We start from the raw sequence: 23,023 nt of genomic DNA, 5'->3' as shown, positions 1-23,023 counted from the left end.
CAGCTCAACTCCTTGTCCAAGCTCTTGTTCTCTCCAGACTGGACTATTGCAACTCTCTACTAGCCGAGCTTCCAGCTAACTCTGTCAAACCTCTTCAGATGCTCCAGAACGCAGCAGCGCACTGCAAAAATGCTTTTCTTGCTTAGATTTTTTGTCTTGTTTCTAGTCTAAATATCTAAAATGTCTTATATCAAGAAGCATTTTCTAGACAAGCAAAACATATTATCTTGTTTTGAGAAATTATATGCCAATATTAAGTGAGTTTTTCCTTAAAACAAACAAAATAATCTGCCAATGGGGTGAGCAAATTAATCTTGTTTTTTCTTTTGACGTAAGATAATTTTGCTGACCCCATTGGCAGATTTTTTAACTTGTTTTAAGGAAAAACTCACTTAATATTGGCATATTATTTCTGAAAACACGACAATATGTTTTTCTTGTCTAGAAAATTCTTCTTAATTTAGGAATTTTTAGATGTATGGACTAGAAACAAAAAAATTTAAGCAAGAAAAGCATTTTTTGCAGCAGCACGAGTGGTCTTTAATGAAGCTAAAAGAGCACATGTCACTCCGCTGCTCATCCGTTTGCACTGGCTGCCAGTTGCTGCTCGCATCAAATTCAAAGCTCTGATGTTTGCTTACAAAGCGATTTCTGGCTTTGCTCCTTCTTATCTGCTCTCACTTCTGCAGATCTATGTGCCCTCCAGAAACTTGCGTTCTGTGAATGAACGTCGCCTCGTGGTCCCATCCCAAAGAGGGAAGAAATCACTTTCCCGAACTCTCACGCTCAATCTGCCCAGTTGGTGGAATGAACTCTCGAACTGCATCAGAACAGCAGAGTCACTCGCTGTCTTCAAGAAACGACTAAAAACTCAACTATTTAGTCTCCACTTCCCTTCCTAATCTGCAATTGCCTCTCTGGCTCCACCGCTAACTGTACTACAGAAAAAAAAAAATTACTAATGCTTTGCTTCTTACACTTTACACACCTGGAACTTCCCTAGAGCACTTCTTCATTGTTGCTCTTATTGTTGTGTAAATTGCTTCCTTGTCCTCATTTGTAAGTCGCTTTGGATACAAGCTTCTGCTTAATGACTAAATGTAAATGTAGATATCAGGAATGTAACATAAGATCACACTGTACTTCATAAGTGCTAATAACCAGTTAATATCTTAATAATAGTCAGGCAATAGTTTACCTCCACTAAAGTGTCATCATAAATTTCAAACCATCCTCATGTTCATTTTCTGACCTCGCTTAATCTGCTAGTGGGAATAAAAAAGCAAGTATTACGCTGTTTCAGAGATGATTACATGATGAAAGCCTTCATTGTGTGTTTCTGTGTCTGATTGGTGTCTCTGTCCTTCAGTTTCCCCAATGGTGAAGGTTCGAGTCCAGCATCCTCCAGAAGCCAGTGTGAAAATCCACCAGGTGCTGAAAGTGGGTTACGGCCCAACAGTTCACGAACACTCAGAAACCGTAACCTGGTCCGCGGGTCTTTCTGGGGCACGTTCACATCAGTTACCGGGAGAAAGATCTGAGGCGCCGCCACCGCGCATCATTCAAGCCCAGACCATACGTGGAGATTCAGTCTACACAGAGTCATCCGGCTTCAAATACTGCTTCAGAGAAGTCCGCAATGGACAGGTTCGCTTACAAACCTTCCTTATATTTTAGCAGTAGAGCATCTGGTTTGGTTGCAGCTGGAACAGAAATGAGCCTCATCCGAGTCTGGATAATGCCGGGTAAATTGAGTACGACTTGTTTATGGTCAAATATAATGATGTGATCATGCTGAGCTGCAAATGTTGGTTACTCAGTGTACCGAAAACAACTTCCGTCACCACCCTGCGTATTAGCCCGTGTTGAAGTGTGTTTATTGCAGATTGTTTAGCAGATTGCGGTGCTCTTATTACAGAGACAGATTCCCTGAGGCCTGAACACGAGGCCGGAGAGGTTCATCTTGCACGAGTTTTTATTTGCTCATGTTGCTGAAGAGTTTTCACAAACGAGGTCAGAGAAGAGACAAAACGTAAAAGTAGGCACATAAAGTAAGATGAATGCAGTGCATACCTTTTAGAGAAAGGATTACATTTTATTGTAGTGTTTATTTATTTAAAATAAAAAAAAAATATGCATGAGTCTGAACTGAATTGAAAGTTTTTTAGTTGCTAAAGTGCATCTCATTTGCAGCTAAATTTAAATGCATTAAATGCACTCGAAAGGTTTTTTTTTTTTTTTTTAAAGCCTTTATCACAGTTTTTTTCAGTAGCTTTGGTCATACCTGTCAACATTGGGATGTGAAAATAAGGGATATGCCCACTATAATAAGGGATAGCCGTGCCACCCCCCTTAAATATGTTAATTTGGAGCTGTTTTATTGTAAATAAACAGTTAAATGGTCAGTATTATGTTTAATTATTATTATTTACAGAAGAAAAAATAAATATATACATAAGCAGCAAATACATTAGCAAATAGTTCAGCTATCAAATCTCAATAACCTTTTCTTCACTCTATAACGAACACATTCTGATTAAACAGCAACGAATGAATCTTATTTATCTAGAGTTTTTCGTTTGACTACATTAAATAACAGGTGTCACTTTAAAAATGCACACATCTAACAGTGAAATGAAAGCATTCGACTGCTTTTCTAACTGTTTATTGACATTTAAGACGAAATTAGTTGTTTGAAAAAAAAAGCTCACCAAGATCAACATCTTTAGATATTATTATTATTAATTATGTGTATTTGTCTGTTCAAACACGCACCTAAAACCCAGACTTTCCCTCCGCTTCAAATCACGAGTACTGAATCCGCTTGGGGAAGCACCCTCTGTTTATCACTATGGAGTGCGTCAGCTGACTGTCGTGCACCTCTATATGACTGTTTTGAGGATCGCATAGGAGGGATGACGGCACCTGTAATGAAAAGGAAAGGAAATCGCGCTGTTTTTATATTTATTTCAAAGTGTTTTCGTGCCTGAACAAAGCGAAAGCACAGAACAGACTCACATTTAAGAGCAAGGGGCGGCCTCTGGTGGTTCGGCGGTATGGCATGCGTAAAGGTATGCTCGACTCTTTAATGTTATTTGACAACCTTCAGAGAAAGACTGAAAATATGGGAGAAATACAGGGAAAAAAAGCGGGATAGAATTGTAAAATATGGGAGAATCCCGGGAAAAACGGGAGGGTTGACAGGTGTGACTATGGTGCACTTCTCACAACACTATTCACATTTTAATTAACAAATTAATTAACAGAGTAAACTGATGTAATAAAAACATGACAAAGACATTTGACTATCTTGTTCATCAACAATGGTGTCAGGACTTTCCTTCATGATGACACTTTGATTGACATCAATACTTGCTTTTGAGTAATGAACTCTCCATTTTGAGCATGTGACGCGCTTTTGCAGGTTATCAGCTGGCTTTTGCAGTTGGTACTAATTGTTTTGATTAATGCATTTTCTGCTGTGCAAATGTAAACAGTGTTGTGAGAAATGCTCACTAACTACCCCTGAAGCACTTTTTGATTTACTTAAAATGCATTATTGTTTAAGTTAATGATGAAAAGAGTAAGCTGTACTTTAGATTTTCACAGCGGATGATAGTAATACATTTTTTTGGGGGGTTGGGGTTGATGGAAAAAATTAAATAATTAGCATTCATTTAACATTCATATTAATTCATATTAATTTATTAAATTTTAATTTATTAAATTTTATTTAAATAATCATACTGTAGATAGAAGGATGGATAGATGGATGGATGGATGGATGGATAGATGGATAGATAGATAGATAGATAGATAGATAGATAGATAGATAGATAGATAGATAGATAGATAGATAGATAGATAGATAGATAGATAGATAGATAGATAGATAGATAGATAGATAGATAGATAGATAGATAGATAGATAGATTGACTGACTGATTGATTGACTGATTGATTGACTGATTGATTGATTGATTGATTGATTGATTGATTGATTGATTGATTGATTGATTGATTGATTGATTGATTGATTGATTGATTGATTGATTGATTGATTGATTGATTGGGTTTCATTTAACTTGTATATTCTTCTACATGTGTTTGTGCTCTGTCTCACAGTGCAGTTCTCCTCTGCCGGGTCTGCGCAGTCAGGAGATGTGCTGCAGGGGTGTCGGGAAGGCCTGGGGAATCAACGAGTGTACGCTCTGTCCCGCCATCTCAGGTGAGTCCATACTGTCAGAGCAAACACAGGCTGAGCACAAACCCTACCTGTCGACTTTGGGATGTAAAAAATACGCAACATAACATAAAAACACATGTACATATACAGCCATAAAACCCAGAGACCCCATAACACACACACACACACAAAAACGCAAACACACTCCAAGAAGTTTTTTAATAAACACAGTTGGATCTATACATAACCCCAACCCCCGCCACAAAAAATAATATAAATATCTTAGTAAAAAATATATGACCCTAAAGCCCGAACACCCCCTCAAATCCCCAAAAAAGAAAACCCACCTCAAGAAAACTGTAAATAAACGTAGTTGAAACCATACATAACCCTAGCCATTGACGCCCCCCCCCCCTTCCCACATGCTAATTTACACCAAGAATATTGTAACTAAACATAGTTAAAACCAAACATATCCCTAACCAACAACAACAACAAAAAATGCAGGAAAATGGTAAATAAACATAGTTGAAACTGATCATGGCCCAGTAACGTGTTTGAGATTGTTTAAAAATATACTTGGCAACTTCTAGTTGATTTGTGAAAACATTCATTCATTTTCCTTCAGCTTAGTCGCTTATTTACCACAGTGGAATCAATTCCAGCATATGTTTTACGCAGTGGATGCCCTTGCAGCTGCAACCCAATTCCGGGAAACACCCATACACTCTCACATTCACACTCTTTCACTACAGCCAATTTAGTTCATCAATTCCCTTATAGCGCAAGCGTTTAGACTGTGGGGAAAACCAGAGCCCCGGAGGAAACCCACGCCAACATGGAAAGAACATCCAAACTACACTCAGAAATAACAACTGGCCCATCTAGGAATCGAACCAGCGACCTTCCTGCCGTAAGGTCACAGTGCTAACCACTAAGCCACAGTTTTCCCTTTATAAAAGCAAAAGCTGCAGAAAGACGTGGCTCCTGATACATATTTCTTGGTTCTCAAAAATGTAGCCCTGGGCACATATCTCCAATGAGCCTGAACAACACAGGTGAGCTGTCTGAGCATTTACAGCAGTACATTCCTGTACTCACAAACCGGCACCTAAACACATAAACTCACTGCTATCAGTTGAGTTGGCTAGAAAAACCCGGGTTTATCTTGTAAAACAGAAACTGCATGACTTCATGAGGTAAATATAGCTTTGCCAGCTCTTTGGCAGACTGTGACTGCAGTCCTGCTACTATATTATTATTATTTCAGCAGTCGAGGTGTCGCCGTCAGCCGTCTGGATAAACATTACAGCATATTTACATTCCTCATTCACTCAATGAAAGATGCAGCATTTGCTTTCATGCCGCTTATAGAAACTGAGCTCAGCGCCGCTATCAGTTATTAAATATAAGAGTGACTAAACATGATGGAAACCATGATGGATTTCGAGATAATGCATGTTGAGACTGTTTTCATGCCATGTCATAGCTATTTATGGAGGATACAATCTGTCCCAACAGGAGCCTATGCACGATCATAAATCATGACATTCAATGATGACATTTAATTGCACCAACATCACCAACACTATAAATGTGAAATACTTTTGTAATATTTGTTGGGTGATAAGTGAATAAATGAATGAATGAATGAATGAATGAATGAATAGATGGATGGATGGATAGTTGGATAGATGGATGGATGGATGGATGAATGGATGGATGGACAGAAGGATGGACAGAAGGAAGGAAGAAAGAAAGAAAGAAAGGATTAAATGAATGAATGAATGAATAAATGGATGGACGGACGGTCGGACGGAAGGAAGGAAAGAAAGAATGAAAGAAAGAAAAGGAAGAAAGGATTGAATGAATGAATGAATGAATGAACGGACGGACGGAAGGAAGGAAGAAAGGACGGACAGAAGGAAGGAAAGAAAGAATGAAAGAAAAGAAAGAAAGGATTGAATGAATGAATGAATGAATGAATGAATGAATGAATGAATGAATGAAAGAACGGACGGACGGAAGGAAGGAAGGAAGGAAAGAAAGAAAGAAAGAAAGAAAGAAAGAAAGAAAGAAAGAAAGAAAGAAAGAAAAAAGGATGGATGGATGGATGCATGGTTGAATAGAAAGATATATGGGTGGGTGAATGGATGGACGGACGGACAGACAGAGAGATAGACAGAAGAAAGGATGGATAGATGGATGAATGGATGGATCGAAGGAAGGAAGGAAGGATGGGTGGATGGATAGACAGACAGAAAGAAAGATGGATGGATGCATGGATGGATAGAAAGATGGATGGGTGGGTGGATGAATAGATGGACGTATGAACAGACAGACAGACAGAAAAATGGATGGATGGATGGATGGATGGATAGACAGAAAGAAGGATCGATGGATAGATAGATAGATAGATAGATAGATAGATAGATAGATAGATAGATAGATAGATAGATAGATAGATAGATAGATAGATAGATAGATAGATAGATAGATAGATAGATAGATATTGTAGTGTATGAGAATGTGTGAATGCGTGTGTATGGGTGTTTCCCAGTACTGGGTTGCGGCTGGAAGGGCAATTCATAAAACATATGCTGAAATAGTTGGCGATTGATTCTGCTGTGGCGACCTCTGATAAACAAGGAAATGATTGAATGAATATTGATTTAAAGCCAGCGCTCTTCTGTTTCTCTTCACGCAGAGGAACATTTATCCAGCATGTATTTTCATAACTGCTTGGCGACCCGGAGAGGTTGATAACGTTAAGCACATGGTTATATAATCATTGAGCCGATGCTGAATGATGACTGGAACAATAGAGGTGTCTGTTACACCCCTCCAGATCTTTGGCTTCTCGGAGCCACAAATATTCAACCTCACAGGGACAAATACTTACTTTTCCTCTCTGTGAGGCACTGCGGCAAACACACTGCTGGAAGACGAGCAAACCAGAAAAATAAATATATTCAATGTGCATCTTAAAGAGACAATTCTGTCATTATTTACTAGCCCAAAACATTTTCTTTCTATTGTTGAACACAAAAGAAGACATTTTGAAGAATGCTGAAAGCCTGTAACTATTGACTTCCATTGTACGAAAACAAATACTGTGGATGTCAATAGTTACAGGCTCACCACAAGATTAAAACATACTATTTGCTCACCTTGTTTTAAAACATTTACAGTATGAGTTTCTTCTGTTGAACACAAAATAAGATATTTTGAAGAATGTTGAAAATCTGTAACCATTGACTTCCATAGTAGGAAAGACAAATTTTATAGAAGTCAATGGTTACAGGTTCACCAAAAAAGAAAATAACTTCACTATTAGCTCAGCCTATTACTTGTTTCAAACATTTATTAGTTTCTTTCTTCTGTTGAACACAAAGAAGATATTTTAAAGAATGTGAAAAACATAGGAAAAACAAATACTATGGAAGTCAATGGTTACAGGTTCACCTAAACATTTAAATATACTCACTATTAGCTCACCCTTTACTTGTTTCAAACCTTTAAGAAATTCTTCTGTTGATCACAAAAGAAGATATTTTGAAGAATGCTGTAAACCTGTAACTACTGACTTCTAAAGTAGGAAAAACAAATACTATGGAGGTCAATAGTTACAAGTTCACTAAAAAGTGAAAATATGCTTACTATTTGGTCACCCTTGTTGTAAACTATATAAGTTTTTTCTTCTTTTAAACAGAAAAGAAGACATTTTGAATAATGCTGAAAACCTGTAACTATTGACTTTCATGGGAAAAACAAATAGTATGGAAGTAAATAGTTAAATTTTCACCACAAAATGAAAATATACTCACTCTTTAGTCATTCTTTACTTGTTTTAAATAGTATTAGTTTCTATCTTCTGTTGAACACAAATGAAGATATTTTGAAGAATGTTGAAAACCTGTAACCATTGACTTCCCTAGTAGGAAAAACAAATACTTTGGCAGTCAACAGTTACAGGTTCACCACAAAATGAAAATATACTCACTATTAGCTCACCTTTTACTCGTTTCAAACATTTCCTAGTTTCTTTCTTCTGTTGAGCACAAAAGAAGATATTTTGATGAAGGCTGAAAACCTGTAACCATTGACTTCCATAGTAGGAAAAACACATACTTTTGAAGTCAATGGTTACAGGTTTAAAAAAAAACGAAAATAGAAATATGCTCACTATTTTGTCACCCTTTACTTGTTTCAAACCATATAAGTTTCTTTCTTCTGTTCAACACAAATGGAGATATTTTGAAGAATGCTGAAACCCTGTAACCATTGACTTTCATATTTCTTTGTTTTTTGTTCTACTATGTTAGTGAATGGTTACAGCATTGACAATTTTGGGTGAGCTATCCCTTTAAGGTTGTTTTATGAAACTATACTCCCAGATATTATATAAGTTGAATGAAATAAAATGCCACCCAAAGAGAGACACTTTCAGGACTATATTTTAACACACTTAAAGGAACAGCGCACTAAAATCTGAAAATGTACTCACTATATGTTCACCCTTTACTTGTTTCAAACTTTATGAGTTTCTTTCTTTTGCTGAACACGAAAGAAGATATTTTGAATAATGCTGAACATCTGTAACCATTGACTGCCATAGTATGAAGGACAAATACTATGTCAGTCAATGGTTACAGGTTTTTAGCTTCAGCCTAGGTCTCCTTAGGTCTTCTTTAAACGTGATGATAGCACATTTTTCTTGTGTGTTGTTGTGTCTGAAGATGAATGATGTGCTAATTATTGTGTTATTCATCTGTGTTATTCTGTTGTGTCTTCAGGGAACAGTGTGAATGGTCAGGCCAGCTGCCCGAAAGGTTTCGACAGGGTTAACGGGACGCAGTGTGTGGGTAAGACACCATTATCTCTCACTATCTGTACTTTAACTTCTTCACCCAGAGGTCAGCCAAATACATTCGTCTCTGATGACGTTTTGATGTCTAGTTCTGTGTAAATGCTGAATCTGATGCAGACGCTTCTCAGCTTTGATCATTGCCTTCGTTCAGTTGCTGTTTCTGATGTTAAACGTGAACATTTAGTTGTATCTACAGGGGCAGATCATTGTGGAGGGGCTTTATCTCTATGATGTGCCTTAATCAATGGGGTAAACAAGTGAGATGGAGCTGTTGTTGTTTTGTTTATCTGTCAAGCTGACTGGACGACATTATCTACAGTAAATGCATAATATGGATGTGTTATGTGTGTGAGATAACAAAGATAGAATAGTTAAAAATTGATGATATTTTTTTTTTTTTTAATCAAGCATTTAAATCAATTTTTTTTAAATTATTATATTTTTTCCCATGCACCATTGCATGACTATAATTTATTGTATGGTTTTATTTGAATAATTTTATTTAATTGTATTTTATTTATATATTTTATTTTATTTCTGAGCAAGATATATGAATATCATTATTTTTTTCCCATGCACCATTGCATATTTAATTTTATGCATGGTCTTATTTCAATCATTTTCATTTTATTTTATTTGATGTTATTTTATTTTATTTATGTGAATTTATGTGTATTTATGTTTCAAGATAAATGAAATTCAAGATTTTTTTAATTATAATTTTTTTCCATGCATCATGGCATGACTATAAGTCTATGTAAAGTATTATTTTAATCACGTTTTTTAATAATTTATTTTATTTTATTTTATTTTATTTTTGAGCATGATATCTGAAATTCAAGATTTTTTTTTAATTTGCATTATTTTTTCCCATGCACCATTGCATGACTATAATTTAATGCATTGTTTTATCTCTATAATTTTATTTCATTTTATTTATTTATTTATTTTATTTTTTATTTTATCTTATTTAATTTTATTTGATTTTATTTTAACAAGATAAATGTAAATCAAGATTTATTATTATATTTTTTTCCTTGCATCATAAAATGGCTATACGTTTATATTATTATTTCAATCATGTTTTGCTATTTTTGATTTTATTTTATTTAAGTTTAGTTTAGTTTATTTTATTTAAGATTATTTATTTTAGTATGTTTTAGTTTTTATTTTATTTTGTTGTTTTACGAAAGAAAACTAAATGAAAATGTAAACCAATATATTTTTTTAAATATCCTAATTTTGTTTTATTCCCATGCACATAATGACTATAATTTTAATTGTTTGATTTTATTTAAAAATATTTTTTTCCATACATCATGGAATCACTATAAGTTTATATTATTATTTTAATCATGTTTCATTAAATTTTAGTTTATTTTAGTTTGTAAGTTTATTTTATTTAAAAATCTTTATTTCATTTAGTTTTTTATTTAACATGCCTAATAGTACCTTTATTTTAATACCTGCTATTACAATGCTATTATTTCACTCGATGCTTAATTTTTAAAGCACACGCCGACAACCTCGTCCAGCTGACAGAGCTGTTAAACCCAAATAGTCTCACATGGTAGTAATTATGACCAAATGAATCTTTCCCAATTTGTCAATATCCGTGAAACCCAGAGAGTTTCTTCCCTGGAGGAGAATCTGCAGCTAATCTTCATGCTGAGCGTAACGGCAGAGCAGATGGTTTGATAAACACACTGTAAAATCAATTTATCAACACATAGCTGGAGCTGCTCACAGGGTCAAATAATCACAACTCCAGATCCGTTACGTATCCTTTTCTCTATTTCTGCCGCCTGCTGCTTCAAACCACATCACTTCTGTCATTACAAAACAACAATGCTCAGTGGGTTCACTACATTTGGAGATATCATGAGGAATCAATTTCACTGCATTACAAAAACATATTGTAACTTTGGGGCGGCATGGTGGCTCAGTGGTTAGCACTGTGGCTGGGTCAGTTGGCATTTCTGTGTAGAGTTTGCATATTCTCCATGTGTTGGCGTGGGTTTCCTGCAGGTGCTCTGGTTTCCCCCACAGTCCAAACACATGCGCTATAGGGGAATTGATGAACTAACTTGTGCATAGTGTATGTGTGTGTGTGTGAGAGTGTGTATGGCTGTTTCCCAGTACTGGGTTGCAGCTGGAAGGGCATCTGCTGCATTAAACATATGCTGGAATAGTTGGCGGTTCATTCCTCTGTGGATATATTGTCTATATATATTATATATCGGGTGGGCAATGCTGCGGCGTCTGTCAGGTTATGACAGTCATCATGTTTCCTCCCCTGGTGTAGATATTAACGAGTGTTTGCAGCCGGGTTTCTGTGAAAACGGGAACTGTGTAAACACCCGAGGAAGCTACAGTTGTGTCTGCAATGAGGGATTCTTGCTGGACGCCTCTCATGGGATCTGCATCTGTAAGTACGGGACTGTCGGACACCGCGGCGTCGCCTGAGAGGAGAACGGGAGGAGGAATATGACAGAAAGAGCAGAGACACACAGCTACAGCCTTCAGTCACACATACAAACGCACACTAAGAAAGCCTTTTGTCTGTTTTTAAAAGATAGATCACCCAAAAATCTAACTTTACTCACCCTTAAGTGGTCATGCGTTTCCTTTTCCCTGTAGAACACAAAAGAAGATATTTTGAAGAATGTCGGAAACCTGTAACCATTGACTTCTGTAGTAGGAAAAGCAAATACTATAGAAGTCAATGGTTACAGGTTTCCACCATTCTTCAAAATAACTTCTTTTGTCTTTAACAGAAAAAAAGGCTGAAATATGTTAGTGAAAACTGAGTAAATAATGCTGGCATTTTCATTTTTTGTTGAATTGTCCCTTTTATTCAGTGACATCTCGACTATTAATCCTACATTAATCAAGTGTTTTTAGCGGTAATGATTTGTTTGGCCATTTTGTCACTACAAAATAATATAAATATTACATAATGCACTCTCACCGGCCACTTTATTAGGAACACCTGTCCAACTCCTTGTTAACCCAAATTTTTAATCAGCCAATCACATGGCAGCAACTCAATGCATTCAGGCATGTAGACATGGTCAAGACGATCTGCTGCAGTTCAAAGCGAGCATCAGAATGGGAAAGAAAGGGGATTTAAGTGACTTTGAACATGGCATGGTTGTTGGTGCCAGACGGGCTGCTCTGAGTATTTCAGAAACTGCTGATCTACTGGGATTTTCACGCACAACCATCTCTAGGGTTTACAGAGAATGGTCCAACTAAGAGGAAATATCCAGTGAGCGGCAGTTCTGTGGGCGCAAATGCCGTGTTGATGAGGCCAGAGCTCAGAGGAGAATGGCCAGACTGGTTCCAGCTGATAGAAAGGCAACAGTCACTCAAATAAGCACTTGTTACAACCGAGCTCTGCAGAAGAGCATCTCTGAACACACAACACGTCCAACCTTGAGGCAGATGGGCTACAGCAGCAGAAGACCACACCGGGTGCCGCTCCTGTCAGCTAAGAACAGGAAACTGAGGCTACAATTCACACAGACTCACTAAAACTGGACAATAGAAGATTGGAGAAACGTTGCTGCTCTGATGAGTCTCCATTTCTGCTGACACATTCGGATGATCGGGTCAGAATTTGGCCTCAACATCATGAAAGCATGGATCCATCCTGCCTTGTATCAGCAGTTCAGGCTGGTGGTGGTGGTGTAATGGTGTGAGGGATGTTTTCTTGGCACACTTTGGGCTCATTAGTACCAATTGAGCATCAACGCCACAGCCTACCTGAGTATTGCCGCTGACCATGTCCATCCCTTTATGAACACAGTGTCTCCATCTTCTGATGGCTACTTCCAGCAGGATAACATGCCATGTCATAAAGCGCCAAACTGGTTTCCTGAACATGACAATGAGTTCACTGTACTCAAATGGCCTCCACAGTCACCAGAGATCAATCCAATAGAGCAGCTTTGGGATGTGGTGGATGATTGGCATCATGGATGTGCAGCTTAACAAATCTGCAGCAACTGTGTGATGCTATCATGACAAAATGGAGTAAAATCTCTGAAGAATATTTCCAGTACCCTGTTTAATATCTGCTACGAAGGATTAAGGCAGTTCTGAAGGCAAAAGGGGTCCGACCCGGTACCAGTAAGATGTACCTAATAAAGTGGCCAGTGAGTGTATAAATATATATCTATATCCTTCATCCTACTCAATACTTAAATCCTACACTGTAAAAATGAAAGGTTCCACACAAATTGGATTTCTGTTAGAACAACATGAAGGAAATAAGTTAAATAATTATTTTTTACAACATTAAAAGGATCGAAGATAAAACAATAAGGTCCCCCCTCCAAAAAAAAACAAAAACAATAATTGTGTTGTTTCAGCTCAATTTAAATAAACAGCAAATGTCCGTTTTTGAGCGCACTAACTAGTAATAAGCGGCTAATTAGTAGTTTATTGAGCTGAAAGGCTTAGTTATTGGATTGTTAGTAGCATTAAATGTACATTAAAATAAAGAAATCATTCGTATTTGTTTATTTAATGAACATGAGACACTTTAAATATTAACCTAAACATTGATTGTAAATAGGAATGAAATAAAGTGCATATTTTCCCAGTATTGTGAAGCCCTAATTTAAATCATAGTAATAATTCACTATATTTTTATATTTGCCATGGTGAGTCTCAGTGTATTATTAACCAGTACAGCACAGTACAGTGTCTCATATACTCCCAACAGCGCAGAGTTTCAGATCCACACTACATAGTGAGCAGAAGTGCAGGTTTTGGCTGTGTGCCGCTGTGTTTCTGTCTGTTCCAGCAGGCATTACTCATATGCATCCTTACTTTCAGGCCTTCGGTGTTTTTCTGGGGTTTTCCTGTGCATTTGGGAGCTGCATTTCTCTCTATTTCTCTTTATTTGTTGAAATTCCGTGTCTCTCTGTTTAATCAAGTTTTCCTCTTGTCTGAATCTTGTCAAGCCTTCCGAGCATGTTGATGTGTGTCGTCAGGTAAGTGTACATGTGTGTGCTCTGTGTACTTCATCTGCGTGATCATACTGTACTCCTGCAGTGATTGGCTCAGGCTGATCTGTGTGGCTGATTAATGCCTGGCTCTATTTAAACTCTGTTTGTGCTGCTAAGCCAATCAAAACGCTCCAGTGTGATTTAGAATGTGTGGGAGAAATGTCTATTTCTTTAGGGTTTTGTTGAGGTACATGTTTGTGATGTCATTAATAAACATAATCAGATTAAAGGGACGGTTCCCTAAAAAGATATTAAGTCTTAAGTCTTCTGAGAAACACAAGAAGAGATGTTTTGCAGAATGTCCAAGCTGCTCTTTTACCATGTAATGAAAGCATACAGTGATTTAGTCTCCAAAAAGACGTCTTTATAGATGTTATTACGCCCCAAGTCTAGGGGAAAACAACATGGGCATAATAAACGAGAAAACAAATGTGTTGGGGAGGTGGACTTCCCAAACAAAACAAAAACTTAGTGCAAAAGATCCCCTTTGGTCGACAACCAAACTCAGACACTCAGTTCAGAGTAATTGAATAGATTTATTATAGAAAAAAGTAGTAAATATAAATGAGCATCTCTTCAGGGTGGCCACCGGCCAAAATAACAGAAGAATCTATAAAGCAAATGCACTAAATGAAAAATACAGGAAGCTTACCTTTCTCCCTAAACATAAACATAGTCAAAAGTAATCAAATAAATAGGCAGACCACCCCTACAAGCTCAAAGTCTCAAAATAGATTAACGTATGAACAACGGTACAAAACTGATTGTTGGTCGTCGGCCGGAGGGGTAAGGGAAATCCAGGAGCTCCACTCCCAGCGCCGAACGCAGCACTGAGCTCCCCGAACCCTGCTGGAAGTTCCTTTTTATACAGGCCTCCGAGACCAGCAGCCAATCAGAACACAAAATCACATATGGGAGCCTATGGGATAACAGAAAACAACAAGAAGGAGGGACAAAGAAAAAGACATGCAATAATAAATAAATAAATAAACTTCAGTCGTAACAGATGTACACTATTTTTAAAGCAAAACTATAACATTGTGCGATGTGGAGGACCTGGAAAATTAAAATGTATATTTTTCGGTTAATTTTTGGGGAATTTTCAGTTTCAGTGTATTCAGTTTGGTTCCTCAAACAAGACTTTTTAATTCTTCTGGACATTAAGTGCAATTTTGATTTTGAAAGTATACTTGCTGTGTTATTTAGTTCTTATATAGTCTTCTTTTTAGCTCTATATCTACACTACCTGACAGAAGTCTTGTCGCCTATCCAAGTTTTAAGAACAACAAATAATAAGTTGACTTCTAGTTGATCATTTGGTATCAGAAGTGTCTCTATGAAAGGTAAAGGCCTCTAGATTTTGCTTATTTGAGCTCAATAAAATCTGATCATGTCTTGATTATTAATGATTTCATTAGGACAGTAAGATCTGACTCTGCTTAGACTAAAGTCTGATCACTGAACAGAAATAATGTCCAGTATAGAATATAAAGTGCTGCTGCAGTGGAGACAGAATGAATATTGTGTCTGACTCCATCATGAGCTTGGAGGACTGCATCCATACATCTCTGACATGACTCAAATCACTGATTAATAAAGTCATCTGGAACGGCAAAGAAAGCGAGAGTTCATCCCAGAGTTCATCGAGAGTCTTTGTGTTCATCTTCAATGCCTCCTCCTTCATCTTACCACAGACATGCTCAATAATGTTCATGTCTGGTGACTGGGCTGGCCAATCCTGGAGCAGCTTGACCTTCTTTGCTCTTAGGAGCTTTGATGTGGAGGCTGAAGTATGAGGAGCGCTATCCTGCTGGAGAATTGTCCCTCTCCTGTGGTTTGTAATGTAATGGGCAGCACAGATGTCTTGATACCTCAGGCTGTTGATGCTGCAGATCTCTCGCACGCCCCCATACTGAATGTAGACCCCAAACCATGATGTTTCCTTCACCAAACTTGACTGATTTCTATGAGAATCTTGTGTCCATGCTGGTTCCAGTAGGTCTTCTGCAGTATTTGTGATGATTGGCATGCAGTTCAGCAGATGATTCATCTGAAAGATCCACCTTAAGGATCAACTAGAAGTCGAGTTATTATTTGTTGCTCTTACAACTGAGATCCACGACAAGACTTTCATCAGGTAGTGTATATACACTTTGTATTATGCCAAAATAAAAATAAAAACACTGCAAAAGTACAAAAGTCTAATCTTTTTTTCATATATACAATATCTAATTGCTATTTAATACAAATAAAACTGCAATATAAAACAGTTTAAGTGCACTTTTTTGCTCAATTTACTTTTTCCCAAGTGTATAGCATCAGAAGACTTCGGAATATGATTTTGATGTTTCTTTTTTAATACCTTAATGCTCGCTGCATGCTTTTGTTGTATGGAAAGGAGCAGCATGAGCATTCCTCTAAACTCCTGTTCCTGTGATCCACAGAAGAAAGAAAGTTATTCAGGTTTGAAATGAAATGAAAGTAAATGATGACACAATTATACGTTATTTTGGGGTGAAATCTCCCTTTAAAAGTCTACATGACTACATTAAGCCATATGAAGTTTCATGACGCCTGTAAAGAAAATCTGTTATCTGACAGTGGTATTTTGTGATTCACAAGTGTTTTCTGTGTATTTCCAGTTATGATTCTCATTATTGCACCTCTTTACCTAAAATTATGATGTTAAAACTTTAATTTAAATGACTTTTATTATAATTCTAAGCACTTTATTACTACAGAAATAAGTTCATGGTTCATTTTGTGCTATATTTTACAGGATACTTTACAATGTTAAAAATGGCATTTTTTTGTAAACATTTCATCATCAAAAGTTGTCAGAGATTGATCCCTTTATGCGGATAAAAAGCATAAATGCATGGAAAAAGATTAATCACAATATACACAAAACTGTTAATGCACAGGTTTTATTTACCGTGTTTTTACATACGTCTGTATCTGCATGTGCAGTCTGTGGCATGTTCAGATTCACATCCCTACACGCTCAGAAATAAAGGAACAGTAGCTGCCACTGGAGCAGTATCTTTTTTTAAAGATGCATATTTGTAGCCAAAGAGTCCACAGTGGTGTCTCAAAGGTGCATTTTAGTACCCAAATGTACTTAAATCACCTAAAAAGTACCTTTGAGGTACTAATATGGACCCTTCAGGTACAAGTATGTGCCTTTTGAAAAAGTACTGCCCCCAGCAACAGCTCCTGTCCCTTTAGTTCTGAGCATGTGCATGCAGTATTTAATCTTATCCCTTACTGTTTTCTGCCTATAGCGCAGAAGGTGATCTCGGAGGAGAAGGACCAGTGTTTTCGGATCCTGAATCAGGGCGCCTGTTCTCTGCCCATCCTGAGAAACATCACCAAGCAGATCTGCTGCTGCAGTCGGGTGGGAAAAGCCTGGGGGAAAAAGTGCGAGTTATGCCCGTTCTTCGGCTCAGGTGAGACACTTGGACACTGTAATGACAGTGCATACATGAAGATAAAATCCCAAATGCAGCTTTATTAAGAGTGCTTAATACAGGGACAGATGGTAACCTGCTGATCATCCAAAAGAGTAGTCAGTGTAACATGCGAAAGGTCAAGACAGGAAGCAAAACAAACATAAACATATAAACAAAACAAAGAGTCAAAACTAGGGAAGGCTGATTTAAAACGTTTGACACAATGTCGAGATCCTGAACAGCAGATGTTTCAAAACGCTGCTCTGAAACGTTTCGAAACACCCAGGTCACGTGATTAAAGTGATTCAAAGGATCACAAGCAGTCCGAGACCTGGCAAATCTGCATTTGATTGACAGGGTCGGCAACAAAATTACAATCTCGAATACATATTCATGCCAGTCACGAGCACTAACCACTCACTAAATCACTTGATGTCTTGTCAAAACAATGTGCGTTTTTTTTCCTTAATTTGCATGACTGTTTCCTTTGTTAGAGTTGTTTAAGAGCAATACTTTAAAAAATTACCACTAGGTGTCACTGTAGAGACGGGTTTTGTAATGTTTGAAGCCTCGACATATTTGCTTTAACTGTTTAAGTGTTTCATGAAGCCTTGCTTTGTTAAGGCAGTTGTTAAGGCAGAAAATGTTAAGGCAGGCTGCAAAACAAACATAAACATATAAACAAAACAAAGAGTGAGAACTAGGAATGGCTGACATGAATCTAACATTTCGACACGGTGTCTTGATCCAAACGTTTCGAAAGATGTTTCGAAACGCTGCTCTGAAACGTTTCGAAAAACACCCAGGTCACGTGACGAAAGCGATTCAAAGGATCAAAAACAGTCCAAGACCTGCCGAATCTGCATTTGATTGACATGGTCGACAACAAAACCACAATCTGCTGTAGTCCAGTGGACCGTCTGTGGACATAATTCCTCAATTTGCGTCACTGTTTCTTTCCTGAAGCTGTTCCAGAGCAATACATAAAAAATTACCACTACATGTAACTCTGGAGACAGGTTTCGAAACGTTTCGAAGCCTCGACATATTTGCTTCAAATCTTTCAGTGTTTCATGAGGCTTTGCTCTGCCCATCACTAGATGTAACAGGCTAAAGGTCGAGGCAGGCAGCAAAACAAACATAAACATATAAACAAAACAAAGAGTCAGAGCTAGGGATGGCTGACACAAATCTAACATTTCGACAAGGTGTATTGATCCAAATGCAGATGTTTCGAAACGCTGCTCTGAAACATTTCAAAACACGCAGGTCACATGACTAAAGCGATTCAAAGGATCACAAGCAGTCCAAGACCTGGGGAATCTACATTTGATTGACATGGTCGGCGACAAAACTACTATCTCCTGTAGTCTAGAGGACCATCTTGTGGACATAATTCCTCAATTTGCATCACTGTTTCTTTCCTAAAGCTGTTCCAGAGAAATACATAAAAAATTACCTCTAGGTGTCACTGTAGAGATGGATTCTGAAACGTTTTGAACCCTTGATATATTTGCTTCAACTGTTTCAGTGTTTCATAAAGCCTTGCTCTGCCCACCACTAGGTGTAACAGGCAAAACGTTAAGGCAGGCTGCAAAACAAACCTAAACACATAAACAAAACAAAGAGTCAGAACTAGGGATGGCTGACACGAATTTAACATTTCGACACGGTGTCTCCATCCCGCACCGCAGATGTTTCGCAATGCTGCTCTGAAACATTTCAAAACACGCAGGTCACATGACTAAAGCGATGCAAAAGATCACAAGCAGTCCGAGACCTGGCGAATATGCATTTGATTGACATGGTCGGCGACAAAACTACTATCTCCTGTAGTCTAGAGGACCATCTTGTGGACATACTTCCTCAATTTACGTAACTGTTTCTTTCCTGAAGCTGTTCCAGAGCAATACATATAAATGACCACTAGGTGTCACTGTAGAGACGGATTCAGAAACGTTTCGAAGCCTTGATATATTTGCTTCAACTGTTTCATTGTTTCATGAAGCCTTGCTCAGCCCACCAGTAGATGTAATAGGGAAAACATTGAGGCAGGCAGCAAAACAAACATAAAAATATAAACAAAACAAAGGGTTAAAACACGACTAGGCAAGACAATGAAAATGCTTGGTAATACACACTAGACAGATATACAAGACTGAGCCGAGATTGTGTGTGAATGTGGTGCTTATATAGTGTGTGTAATCAGTGTAAACGATCTGCAGACGTGTGTGTAATCAAAAAAGATGAACATCAGGTGTGATGTGCTGTGAATTATGGGACGTGTAATCCGGTTGAGTGGCAGATGTGATGTGTAGAGTTTTTAAAGCATGCACACTTAGATGAACATCTTTAAGGCAGACGTTTGGGGCGAGAGATGTTGGCGCACAATATTGAAACATGATTTGGATTTTTTTGCTCAAAGCGTCCAACTGTTCCTCAAGATGCCGTCCCACCCACACCAGCAGCAATATTTCTTTGAAAACGTCTGGAGGAATATCAAAGGAGCTGGGATTTACTGTGTAATTTGTCTGCCTTCGTTTTAAATACCGCAAGTTCTAGCATCGCCCCAGTTGACCCTCTTTCATTTCTGGCTCAGCTGAGAAACACTTGTACTTTTATAGGGTTTTAAGATCTTCAGAACTGTGTTTTGTGTTTGTTTAAAGAGATAGTTCACACAAAACCATAGAAATAATGTCCTCATTTATTCACTTATTCCAAATCTGAGCTTCTTTCTTCTGCTGAACACTTCTGTTTTGAAGTAAGCTGTAAATCTGTAACCATTGACTTCCATTGTATTTGTTTTTCCAACTATGGAAGTCAGTAGTTAGATGGGTTTCAGCATTCTTCAAAATATCTTCCTTTGTGTTCAATAGAAGAAAGTAAGTTTGGAACAACTTGAAGCTGAGTAAATATTGGGTACATTTTCCCTAACTCTAGAAAATCAAGCTGTAGAATGGCCCAGCCAATCACCTGATCCGAATCCAATAGCTAATACAAAATGAAGCTCAGATTTAATAGATGAGACCTACAGAACCTTTGAGATTTTCACCTCTTGTTGAAGTGTTTTTGAAAGTTCTGAAGAGCTTTTCCCCCACTGAACACAATATATTTTATTTGAAGAAACATTTATTGGTAAATAGAAACATAATTTGGGACAGAAGCTTTTGATGTGGAGGGTTATTTTGTGCTGGAGGTACTGTAGCCCTAAAAACATTAAATTAAATAGTTAAAAAAAATAAAATAAAATAAATTAGTTAAAACAAGTGATGTCAAAATTAACGCATTCGCGTTGTTGTGTTAGAATCCTTGTGAAATACAGTAATACTTTAGGACGCTTAGTTTAAGCAAATTTGATGAACGTGATCATGCGTGTTGAATCTGAGGGGAGTCGCTCCAGTATGGAAGGCCGTTGGGGCCAAAACGTCTGCAGCACGTTGTGTGTGTGTCTGTCTGTGTGTGTGTCTGTGTCAGGCCTGTTGAGGGGTGTCAGGGGTGGAGTGAGCGACGTATCTGAGTAGGGGCGAGAGGGGTGTGCAATGTATTTAACGACTGGTTTGCAAGAAATTATCATTCATTTGCGGGCATTTGGGAGTCTCTGTGCACTTGCGGGATACTCCTAGTCTTAGCAACTGGATGAATGTAAAGGAGGATTAAGCAAAATGGTTTCTACTCTATAACTAATGTTCTCAACTCACAGCAATAAAACTTTACAATGAGTGCAACAGTTTGTATTCTATAGTTTATTATTATAATTTTTCATTTTCCATATCTGCAATTCCTGTATTTTGGCATTTTTTTGCAGTCCACTTAGAATCCAACATGGAAATCAATGTTTTCTTTATTGCATTGATTGTTTTAAAATTTAAATGTCATTAACATGCCTGTGTTTTAATTTCTGTAATAAATATGGCTGTCAAGCAGGATCTTGATGGTTTATTGTGGGTATGTTGTTTACATGAAGAAATCTGTGTTACAAGTTAAACAAAAATTCTATTAAACAATAATATTTTGAATTTAAATGTTTTTTGTCTTGCGTTTACATTAATTTTACTTTTAAATAGCCAAAATTACAAGTTTCAGTATTTTAAATGTGATTAATCGTGATTAGTTTTTAAAAAAAAAGTGTGATTAATTAGTAAATTTTTTTAAATAGATTGACAGCACTAGTTAAAACATACATACTGTATACTGTAGGGAATGTATAAGAGAAAGATTAGCCTTTTTAATACCTTGACTTTTTCAATCTGCAGTACTCCTTGAAACCGGTTATCATCCCTTGCCTACGTCAAGGGATCTTTAAGAAACAAAAAATGTGAATTTCCCAGATTTTCAATCAGTTTCTTATCTTTATGTTCACAGCTGCCTTCAAGGAGATCTGTCCTGCCGGACCGGGCTACCATTATTCAGCTTCGGCGGTCAAGATTAACCAAAGGGTCGCTGATATTGTAGACAGCAGCGGGACAAATGTGCGTACATCCACACAAGACAAACAAACCCAACCTGAGAGCTCCAGAACAAACTCACAGTCCACCAGAACCCAGCAAACCAGCAACACGCACACCATCAGAGTCCAGCAACCCTCAATCTCTCAGTCGAGCAGACCACAGCAGCCGGACACGGGTTCGGTTATCATCATAACTCAACCCAAACTAAACCAGCCAACAGCCGGCAGGACCACAAACATACATGCTGGGAATTCACCATCATCCACCAGCCAACCGGCCCGAGTGAACACACGTGAGCCTTTCTCATTGAGTTATTTAGTGAAACACAGGGGAACACTTTCATTTTAGGTGACATAGTTAAACACTAATTACAGTTAGTTTTGCTTAATTACACGTACAGCTGAAGACAAAATTATTAGCCCTCCTGTGAGGATAATAAAGATTGTTTCTTTTTTAAAAAGCACATTTTGTAAACATGATAGTAATCAGGCTTAACATTAACTTTTTTGACCACCAGCCACTGTGGCTAGCAGTTTTCCAACATTACTAGCCACTCGCCATTTTCACTAGCCACAATTTTATTGTTGGGAAATTATATATTATACACATAAATATGACTTTGACATGCTGAAATGACTTGATTTAGTTTGCGTTACTCTACATGCCTCCTCATTCATTTCACTTTTGTGTGTCGTGTATGAGCTCGCTCAATAATCATGAGCAAATGGCTCAGGCTTTCATATATTACAATTAGTTTTCATAACTTTCAGAGCCCAAAATGAAGGATTTACCCAATTTATCTCTGACCACACCATAAATAAACAGTTTATTATTTCTTAGCCACAAATTTTAAATGTGTGAAAACATGCTAAACATAGCTGAATACTGTACTTTTTATTTAACAAAACATATGCACAGTCATGTGTCCTGGCTAAAGGTCCCAGATCACCAGTTAACTACACATAAATGGGGAGTTATTCTCCTATTAAAGCAATGTTATTGTATAAAAAAGATAATTAAACCATATCAATGCAAAAGAAAGCAGGTAA

The 23,023-nt window shown here is 37.4% G+C and overlaps 1 protein-coding gene across 6 annotated transcripts in view; it reads left to right on the top strand.

Moving 5' to 3' along the window:
* ltbp4 (latent transforming growth factor beta binding protein 4) overlaps window positions 1–23,023 on the top strand; it is a 114,532-nt gene that overhangs the window by 59,532 nt on the left and 31,977 nt on the right. For 3 of the 6 annotated variants that reach the window (XM_073929726.1, XM_073929725.1, XM_073929729.1), the window contains 6 exons: window positions 1,370–1,647; window positions 4,126–4,228; window positions 8,983–9,051; window positions 11,362–11,484; window positions 17,359–17,523; window positions 21,889–22,266. In XM_073929726.1, the coding sequence (XP_073785827.1) occupies window positions 1,370–1,647; window positions 4,126–4,228; window positions 8,983–9,051; window positions 11,362–11,484; window positions 17,359–17,523; window positions 21,889–22,266 (1,116 nt within the window). The remainder of the gene's footprint in view (window positions 1–1,369; window positions 1,648–4,125; window positions 4,229–8,982; window positions 9,052–11,361; window positions 11,485–17,358; window positions 17,524–21,888; window positions 22,267–23,023) is intronic. The other 3 variants (XM_073929728.1, XM_073929727.1, XM_073929730.1) reach the window with 1 other exon arrangement.

Source organism: Danio rerio, chromosome 18 (genome assembly GCF_049306965.1).
Source record: "Danio rerio strain Tuebingen ecotype United States chromosome 18, GRCz12tu, whole genome shotgun sequence".
NCBI classification, from domain to species: Eukaryota; Metazoa; Chordata; class Actinopteri; order Cypriniformes; family Danionidae; genus Danio; species Danio rerio.
Note: the sequence above shows the minus strand (reverse complement) of the source record. Positions and strands in the feature narration are given on the sequence as shown.